The sequence below is a fragment of the Helianthus annuus genome, chromosome 13 (assembly GCF_002127325.2).
Source record: "Helianthus annuus cultivar XRQ/B chromosome 13, HanXRQr2.0-SUNRISE, whole genome shotgun sequence".
NCBI classification, from domain to species: domain Eukaryota; kingdom Viridiplantae; phylum Streptophyta; class Magnoliopsida; order Asterales; family Asteraceae; genus Helianthus; species Helianthus annuus.
Window position 1 is genome coordinate 150,001,019 of NC_035445.2, and position 10,885 is coordinate 150,011,903.

At 36.9% G+C, this 10,885-nt stretch overlaps 1 protein-coding gene across 1 annotated transcript; it reads left to right on the forward strand.

Annotated features, from left to right (window-relative positions):
* The first annotated feature begins 10,059 nt into the window (after nt 1–10,059).
* Nucleotides 10,060–10,533, forward strand: LOC110901948. The gene has a single exon (XM_022148698.1). The coding sequence runs from the start codon at nt 10,060–10,062 to the stop codon at nt 10,531–10,533; it is 474 nt and encodes a 157-aa protein (XP_022004390.1).
* The last annotated feature ends 352 nt before the right edge of the window (nt 10,534–10,885 follow it).

The following is a 10,885-nucleotide window of genomic DNA, read 5'->3' on the forward strand; positions in this document are numbered from 1 at the left end:
CATCGCCTTATGGGGCCCAGCGTCCTCGCATCAACTGCATGAAGGCCGTGTACTATAACTGTTTCATCATTCGCAAAAGGGATGCAAATGATTTTCTCATGACCAACAACTTCAAATCTATTCTTGGATAGCCAATCCATGCTGACTACAACATCATAACTTCCCAAATCAACAGGTAGGAGCTCAGTAAAAAAAATTCCTGCTCTACAAGTTCCAAAGTACAACCCTTAATCACCTCATTTGCTTTAACTAACTTTCCATTTACCAGTTCTATAGGATATGGGACGTCTAGCTTACATGAAACTAGGCCAAGTGTATTCTTAAATTCTACTGATACAAAACTAAGGTCAGCGCTAGTATCACACAGAATGGATGCATAGTGTTGGTTAATAGGGAACGTACCCGTCACAACATTCGGGTCCTGGCGCGCTCACGAGATCCGATCGCGAAGACTCATCCTCGCTTGGTTCTTCTCAGGGCAATCTTTTCTAAAGTGCCCCACGTCACCACAATTGAAGCAACCTGGAACTCTACCATTGTTGTTTCCGCCTTGGTTGTAGCTATCGTTTCTTCCTTGGTTGGGATATCTTGCCCAACAGGCATCCTTGTTGTGTCCCTCTTTTCCACATCTGTCACACTTAGGTCTCAGGCATCGACCTTCATGGTGAAACTTGCATTCGTCACATCTCGGCTTAGTCCCCAGATAAACCTTTCCACTGGCCTTATTGGTGGCTCCATAAGCTTTCATGCCACGCGGCGGGTTTGCTTCTCTTCTTTTGTTTGCATTTGAGTGGTCATGAATTACTTGAGTGCCTTTCTTCAGATTTGAAAACTTTCTTTTATTGTCGCCTGAAGACTCCACGTGAGTCTCTTTCTTGTTTATCTCGGATTTCGAAAACTTTCCCATACGAAGAGCTTCTTCAGTTAGTGTAACGCTCAAATCGATAGCCTCTGCGATAGTTGGAGGCTTTGAGGCAGTAACCATGCTCAGGATTTGAGGCGCAAGTCCCCAAATAAACCTTTCGATTCTCTTGAATTCTGGCTCGACAAGATAAGGAACGACCCTTGATAAATCATGAAAACGCTGAATATACTCGGCAACCTTTGGCCCATCCATCTTCAGATTCCAGAACTCAGTTTCCAGTTTCTGGATTTCAACTCTTGAACAATATTTCTTGCGCATTAATTCCTTAAGCTCATCCCAATTGAGCGCATATGCAGCAGTTTCGCCAAGAGTTTGAACTTGGAGGTTCCACCAGGAGAGTGCACCATCCAAAAACAGCCCAGAAATATAAGTGACTCTCTGTTCAGGTGCACATTTGCTCATTCTTAGCACGGAATCGGTCTTTTCAACCCAGCGAACAAAAGCGACGGCACCTCACGTGCCATCAAAGTTTAGGGGTTTGCAATCCAGAAATTGCTTATAAGTACAGCCTGTAACACATGTAACGCAATTCACGAGTGAGCATTGGCAGAACACAACTGGAAATATCCAAAAGATTTGTAATGTGTCTTAGGTGATTTAACATTACCAGTTGGAGGGTTATTTCCGAAAGTGCCACCGCTGTGTTCTGAGCGGTTGGCCTCGTGCTGTGCAATTGCCTGTGATATGCGTTCCTGAAGCTCGGCTTCTGTCCTTGGTAACGTGTTAGTGTCTGTGTCACGTCTGGGCGGCATTTTCTTCTAGCAAGAAGTTTTGGGTAGGTTAGAGAACATTCACCAAATAATTATCTGTGGGGTATATATGTATATAGACAATCATCACCACAAGCAAACATGTAATCATCTAACATCACATGCATATATTATCAAAAGGTATAAATAAGAAAACAACCACTGAGCTTCCATATATGTTCGACAACTTGATACATTGTTTTTAACAGATGAAAAACAAAATGGACTCGAGGTTACATCACATCGGTCATAGAAGTTCCATAATACGAAAGTAGTAGTTATTTTCCTTCTACATTGGTCCTCTTAGGTCTTTAGTTTTTTTTTTTTTTTTTTTTTTTTAAAAACGGGCATACTTCCCAAAAGGTGGGGGGTTGTGCATTACTACCACGTATAGGGGTGATAGTGAAAACGCAGAGATAAGGTCGTGAGGGTACGTGGCTTCTTTCTCGGAACCGAATTGTGCCTTGTAGCAACCGTAGAGCGGTTTTCCATGGCGTGAATGCACTACTCAAACGGTGGGTGCTACGGGATAGAGAGTGTAGGGTTACTGGTAGGGGTGTTGGTGGTGGCGATATAGGTAGTGGGTGATAGGGTGCATGTGAGGTGAAGGATGAGGAGAGTCTTTTCTGAGTGTTAGCCATTTTCACCTGCTTAGATACCGGGTCCCAAACGACTCGTATTACGGGTTGGAGTGTTAGGCATGAAGTAGGCAAAGACAGACATCCTACTTTATAGAGTGTTTGAGTAACTATTTCGGTTAGTGTTCTAGTAGATGGAGATTTGGAACAACTTAGGAATTTCAAATAGATAGTGATCATTTGCTTGACCCGCAGAGCCCACCAGGATTTCCATGCACAACAAGATGTTATTACGTGGGCCCCCGTAATAATAAATTGTCTTGCATGGTCACCCTAATTTTTCTCTCGTTCAAAGCAGCCGATCAGTCAGAGAAGGGACACTACTGTCTTCATACCTTCAACATGGAAAGGACCTTTATAATGGTCCACGAGCCAACGTCCGTTGTCGTTACGCGCGGAATGGCACAATGCTTAGACGAAGTAGGAATAAATAGAGTTCCTAACAATAGTAGTTGGAGGGGCACCTTCAAGATGAGTACATCATCTTCCTTGTCTGGACAAGAGTGTCGTCAATCATGTTTCGTAAAAGCCATAGGGACCTCATCTCACTGATAAGGTTGTTGTCCAAGGTTACCTTTTCCGCCTCGTCGTCACTGCCGTAGTCAGGCACCTTCGCATTCGAGAGGGAAGAACAGCCATCTTCTACGGAATCAAGCTCAGGGTCTCGTTTGGTAACTACATCAGCCATAAGCTCCGCAATAAACGCGAGGACGATAGTCTCATTGTGCGAGTCAAGAATAATAATAGGATTCGAAGTCGAAGGGATCTCGTTCCCGTCAATAATTATTCCATCCACGTATATGCATATATATCAATGAATAATAATGTTACTTAGTATATACAAGCAAATAAATGCAACATATCACATATAACTCTCATTTGTTGTTTCGGGTGTCGTTTCGTCTTTGGCAAGTCTATCTCGCGTAGACTATACCTCACGTGGCACTTTAGTTGGGGTATTCTCCTCCCTACTAATGTCCCTGCTTTTGTCTTTCCTTTGTAAACGTTTGATTCATGGATCTTGGCGCTTTCGTAAATGCAATGAAAAATCTTTTTGTTTGTTGTAAAAATGTTTTCGTGAGAGAATCCTAGTGATTGTAGACTAGACTCGAGAAGGAATCCTAGTTCACAACAATCGAAGCTCTGATACCAACCTGTCACACCCTGACTTTTGCGGAAGCGTGTGCGTGTGACTTGATCAGTTTTCATTGCATTCGATTATAACAAACAACTATATGATTAATATGATGTTCATCCATTCAAAAGTTTAAAACATTACAATCACAAGTCATTTAAGTTTCAATCAACATGACCTCCGGTTAAGTTACAACCCAACAAAAGCAGATGACATCTAAACTTGAAATTTACATCATGAAAATAATACCCGCGCCCAAGATCCATCTTGTTTCCTGAAACACATGTAATTTTGAAAACATCAACAAAAGTTGAGCGAGTTCATGCGTTTTGTATGGGTTCCAATAAACTTGTAAACATTTGAGAGATTCCTTTGAAAACAGGTATGTAAAGCGTCTATGAACAGATCAATTAATGTTTTGCAAGGACATTAATATATGTGAAGACATAGGGAGTACTCAACCCGAGTAGACTATTATTAGTGTCGAATCACCTCGACTGTGTCAAATCCCCTTGACTGTGTCAAATCCCCTTGACTGTATCAAATCACCTTGACCGTTGTTGAATCACCTCGACTGGGACACAAAAGCACTCTAAGTGGTCACACAAGGACCATGAGTGGGGCTCGGCCGTACCCGTTAGATCTAACCTTTGTCCATGTTTCTTAAGAGAGTTAATGGCATTTCATTTTCAGCCTATGCTCACATGATCTAATAGTTCATTTCATAGCCAAATCATACCCATGTTGGCATGTATTTCACCCCCGAGAGTTATAAATCCGAAAACGGTTAAGAGAAAAGGGGGACATGAACTCACAGCTTTGCGTTCCTGAGAGAGAGATATTCAATCAACGTGTTCTAACTCATTAGACACATCGGTCCTTCCTAGACCTTGTACTCGTTGTTCATCGTGAACTTTTATTATTTTCATTTCGCTTTTGGAACACTTGTGTAATTTAATAATATGTTGGCATTTGTTTCTGGTATACTTTGATTCGAGACTCTATATTTGTTACACAAATATAATGTCATATATCTTTTCTTCATTCAAGTGTTAAAAATATTTATTTTTAACATCGTCAATACGTTATCGTACGTGTGCGACATTCTTGCGAGAGTACACTTCAACAAGTGTAAGTGAGTTCATCATCATGTGCGTGAGTCTTTTATACGTATATGTATCTCGTATTTCTACATGTAGGTATACCGTATTTACGCGTAGGTATACCGTATTTATACATGTAGGTATGCCGTATTATACGCGTAGGTATACCGTATTATATGTGTAGGTATACCGTATTTATACGTGTAGTTATATCGTATTTATAATGCACTCGTACAATATATATTTATAAAAATATACATGTATTTTACTCTGGGCTTAGCCTACAATTTTGTGTTTTGGGCTTAATCCATATTTTTTGGCATTTGGGCCTAGCCCAAGTTCTATAAGTTATTAGGCCTAGCCCATGTTAGTATTGTAAGTGGGCTTTTATAAGTATTTTAGGGAAATGGGCATTTTCCCATGTATTTAAGGTATTGGGCCTAGCCCAATATTTATGTTATTTTAACCCAACATCAATTTTTTAGCCCAATATTTAATATTTATGTTCATGCATTTTTAGTAATCTTTTACTAATTATGCTAGTAACTTTTATAATCACGATTAGCGTTTATTGAATTTTCCGGTCATTCTTTGTCATTAATATATATGAAGTGTCTAAATTATTTTATTTTTAGACTTGTCGTAACGACCGGTTAATATATATAGTTTTTGTGTGTCAAAGTTGTCGAGCGTCGTAGTAACCTTTCGAGGTGTCGACACGCCCGTTTCGTCGATAAGGCATAAGGTGTCGTCCGATGTCCATCGTTCGAGACCCGTCGTCCGATGTTCGCGCCTGGTGTTATTGTATCTTATAAGTGTACATTTTAAGTAGTCGCGAAGGTTCGCGACCGTCGTTACAATTTCGAATATTGGTGGGGTTTTCGTCATGGTGTAAGCATATATTTTGCAAATATCGTAGGTATTATTTTGGTATGTATTCCTAAGACTAATACATACACATAATTATACACACATTATACACCAAATAAAGTATTTGAAGTATATACATATAATTTTCTCCAAAAATTATATTGATGGTTATTCTTATAAATTTTACCCATTTTATCATAAAAATAACTTGTAGTGTTTTAAATAAACTCTTGGATGGTTAAGTCTTAACCCTTGTCATTAGGGTTTGTCTAATCACGATTAAGGTCGTTAATCATCATTAAGTTTACTAATCGCGATTAACCATGTTAATCACCCCGATAAACTCTTTTTAATCGCGATTAGATTTTCAGAAAATTTTTCCATAGTTTCCCCTAAATATGGCGTTTTTCCCACGTTTTTTTTTTAAGCATGTTTAGCACTCTTAATAATGATCCATCCAAACCAAGTTTCATTCCATCAACTTTGCATGAAGAATCCTACTAATAATATCCTTATTTCCATGAACTTTTTCTATATTTTTAAACACACTTTTAAAAATATATTGGTGACACTTTTATGTTTAGATTAACAGGATTCTTTAAAAAAAACATATTATTTCTTAAGAATCCCCATGTTGTTCTTCCTTTTTAACAACTTGTTAAAACCACTTTTAACATAATCTTAATGAAAATCATGGTCTTTAATTTCTACAAAAATCACATACATGTTGTAACTTGTTTTTAGATTGTAGTAAAGTTCATGGATCATAAGGATGATGATCTTGTTTAGATTTAAACATTAAAATGTTTAAATCTTCATTATTATTCAAATTCATACAAGATCATCATACTAAAAAAAAACCTACTTTAACAATAATATTAAGAGTATATAAACTAACCAGTTCTAAACAACTTCATCAACACATAATATAACATTTTTAGTATACTTTTAAGTAATGTTTAGGGTTTTAATCTTTAATTTAAGTTAAGTTCAAGATGAATAACATGTACTTTAGTAAACTACATAATGTAACGAGCTTAAAAAATGTAGAAGATGATCTTACAAATTTGCAAAGGTTTAATGAGCTTTAGACGAAGATTTGTAAAGGTTTAATGAGCTCTCCATGCATGCAAGTGTCTTGATCCTTTTTGTAATGGTATGCTATTTAGGACTTGAAAAATGAAGGATGGTGGTGGTATAGGGCTGCCGTGATTTTGAGGAAAAAAAAAAAGAGAAGTTTGTAATTTTTAAAGTGTAAGAAAGATATGGAAATGTGTGGTTTAATTGTTCATATCTTTCAAGTTAGTCAAAGTTCCTATACATATCCATGCTTTATAATAATTTCAAATCTTTTTTTAGGTGATTGTGGGTATGGCCGATTGGGGAATGGTATGGTGGTATTATTATTATTTTCTAAACATAATAAACATGTGTGAAAATTATTAAACCAATAGATATTTTGGTCATTAATTTAGTTAGGGTAATTAGGGTATTAATGATAGTTTTGGATTATAAACAAAGTCAAATTAGTTTACTAGTTTAGTGGGTATAATTTTTGGATGGTAAAAATACCACTAGTTCGCTCATCGGTTCGATATCGGATGATATACAAAAGTTGTAATTTAATACCGGGAGCTATGATTTTAACTTACCATCAAAGTTGTGGCGTTTATTCAAAGCGTTTATGACGCCAAAATATCGCTAACTAGTTCGCTAGCCTTTTAGTTTAGGAGCTTGGATGGTAGGAATATAATTTATTCGCCTATCGGCTCGAACTTAGACAATGTGTGAAAGTTGCAACGTAGTACCATGAGTTTATGTTTCGGGTAGTCCGTTGATATTCCCAAGCTTATTTAAGGTGTAAATTATTATTTACAAGTTCTACGGACTTTGAAATGTTGTATTTTAGTATGGCGGGCAATTTATTTATTTATTTTATTTTTGTTACGGCTTGGCGCAGAACGGACATTTTATGTTTATGTGCATTTTTCGGAAAGTTTATGTGTTTTAACATTTGGTGCCCATAACTAGGGGTTTTTTTTATTTGTATTTCTACGATCATAAGCTCTCATGCCATTCGTTGCTCGTTCGGACAGTTTTCAGAACCAGTTGGCATGAATATTGTGTTTCGGTGAATAGTGTTTTCAGCATTTCACCAATATATTTGGACATAGTTTGCAGTTTTCTCGCAATGTGGCGATTGTATTATTGTTGTTTGACATATATAACCATGTCCTATGATTGCTAGACTTTGTACGACCAAATCATGCAATAATTAAATCGTAATGAACGTAATTAAACGTTAATTCAAGTGTTCAAGTTGTACGGAATTACCATTATTTTTGCCAGTTGTCACAGGTAGCATGTCTAACCTTTAATTTAATCAATTAATTTATAAAACTTTTATTTAATTTCTTAATTTAATTCATTTAATGGAAGACATAAATGGGCATGGATTCCATGAATGAAACGTCTAGATAACCCTCAAAGTGTCTTAAAACATTGGACAATGTCCAACTTTCCATCATCTAAAATGGCTTGCTTCATTTGTACATGGTGCTTCAAGATTTTTACCTATGGCAAAATTATGAAAGGGGTAGAAAACTCAGTTCTCTTAATACGGTATTATAGATTATAATTAGTCGGTTTGGTTCGTCCTCCAACAACTATATAACCAAAAGAACTGGATCAGTTTTTTTATTGTACTAGTGGGGTTCTATATGTTTAGTGGCGGCTATGATGGTGTGCGGGGAAGACCTCCGCACAAGGCCCGAGATTACGAGGGCTCGCGATTTAAAAAAATCTATATATATATATATATATATATATATATATATATATATATATATATATATATATATATATATATATATATGTTATTTTCTTAATAGTAAACACATACCAATTCCAATATAGGCTCATTTACAAATCATTTTTATGATATAGAATTTACCCCACTTGACATTAGGTTTACTGAGTCCAATACTAATTTGATTTTTTTAAATAATATTAAAACATTACAGAAGGATTTTTCGAGCTCAAACATGGTACGTTAATTATCAAAGACGCCTCTGTATATGTTGGGCAAAAAATTGTGTCTGAAAGGTATAGACCGTACTATATATTTAAAGTTATTTTTTCTACTTTGTTCGTTTCCATCTTAACTTTCCTTTTCTTCTCACATGTGTATTCTTTTCTCCTTTTGATGAGAATGTTGTATTCTCTGTTTTATTTTTTACACTAGGGTCGTAGCGGTTGGAATTTAGAACGTATAACACACCATGTCAACCAATAATTAAATTTGTAAAATTAAATAAAACTAGTAAAAAGCCCCGCGCTTCGCGGCGGGTTAAAACCGTATTACTAGTGCATCTTGGTGTTGCATCAAATTGATTGTATTCAAAATATACAGAACATCTTGAAGCATGATTGAAACAACAAAGTGACAAAAATCATCTTTATATTAAGAATACATTGTAAAATCCAAGCAAAGAATGGTAAGATGTGGTTAAATATGTACTTGTATAGAAGGAAGCAATGGAACCACTGAAGTGCCATGAAACATTACACTCCAAAGCTGCACCCCATCATCCGATGGGCCAACCCATGTACTCCTTCCAAACATCCATAAGATATATCTACAAAAACCAAACACACGTATTTGTGAAAGCAATATGTTACTATTAAAATTAATAGATCCAGATTCGGAATGAAAATTTGCCTTGATCAATCATCAATCTAAAGAAATTCCATTTTAGTAGGAGTTTTTCTAGCTATACTTGTAAATTACCATATTTGATACCAAATGAAAAAATCAAAGTCTTAATATCCATTAGCTTCCTTAATACCCTGAGTACAAGTATCAAGGGTATTTGCCAACAATGCTCGTCTCAAAATGTGATGGAGATTTATTTTGGTCCTACTTGCAAAACGGATCAGCACTATTGAACTTGTCTAAAAATTGGAAAGTGGTTTTGGAAGTCTTCAAAAGTCTACTCTCAATATGGAAAGCTAAAACACTCTCTTACGGTGGGAGAATAACATTGACTAAATCGGTACTTAATTCTTTACCAACCTACTATCTATCACTTTTTAAAGCTCCGATCAAAATCTTGAATGAGTTGGATAGAATTAGAAGAATTTCCTTTTGGGGAGGGTCGAAAGAAAAAGAGAAAATGAATTGGGTTGCTTGGGATAAAACGATTGCTCTGATTGAATACGGAGGGTTGGGTTTTGGTTCTCTTAGAGATACAAACCTAGCTTTGTTGGCGAAGTGGTGGTGGAGGTTTAAAATAGAAAAAAAGATTATGGCGAAAGATAATTTGGGCAATACATCACAACGCAAGAGGTTGGAATGATATTCCGGTAAAAATGTCTTTAGCTGGGCCATGGAAGAATATCATTAGTATTGGGCAACTTGTTTAACATGCAGACATTGACCTTAAATATGCGGCTTCAGCGGCTTGGGCTAATGGGAATAATATCCAATTCTGGCTGGATAGTTGGGCTGACCCGTTACCGTTATATATTAAGTTTCCAGAATTGTGTAAGGCTGGGCTTGGGCGATTCGGGGCCGACGTATTCATGGGCCTGGGATCGGGCCGTTCTTGATGATACTGAAAGCCATCAATTGCAGTAGATGAAGATCTTGATTGAGTCCCTAGCTGTGAATGTGGGGTCAAACAAATGGCATTGGAAATATGATGTTAATGGTAACTTTACTGTGGCGGGTATCAAGAAGATTTTGAGCTCGGTTAACCATGATAGCCCCGTTAGAGCTTTCGAGTGGAATAATTGGGTCCCGAAGAAGGTCGCTATTGTGGCATGGAGGGCAGAAATGGAACAGCTGCCAACTAAGAGTGCGTTTATGGCTCGTAATGTTCCGGTACAAGGTCAAGACTGCGTGTTTTGCGGGGAGTATGCAGAGACGAGCGAGCATATCTTTGTTGGTTGCCAGTTTGCACAATCGGTATGGTTGAATATCACGGTGTGGTGTAACATTCAGCCGATAATAGCATCCGGGATCAATGACATTTTTAGTTTGCACGAGGTTAGTTCTGGTTCATCGAAGAAGCGGAAGGCGATTCATGCCGCCGTTTTGGTGGCTGTTTGAAGTATATGGAAATTGAGGAATGAGATAGTTTCAGACAAGGTGTTCCGAATTCTACAATGACTTTGGATGAGATAAAATCAATGGCGTATCTTTGTTTGGATTAAGAATAGATCAAAGATGGTATTGTTGACATGGGAAGATTGGGGAAGATTTAGTTTTGTTGGGTTTTGAATTATAATTTTGTAATGTTTTGGTGAACTTTTGTTTGTAAATTTTGGTGGTAGCGTCTTGCTACAAATAATAAAAGCTTTTTGTCGGCCGTTCAAAAAAAAAAAACTATTGATATACATTATTGACTGAAAACACTGAGAATATTGTTTTAAGCCCTAGCTTATTGACGAAAAAACTCAAA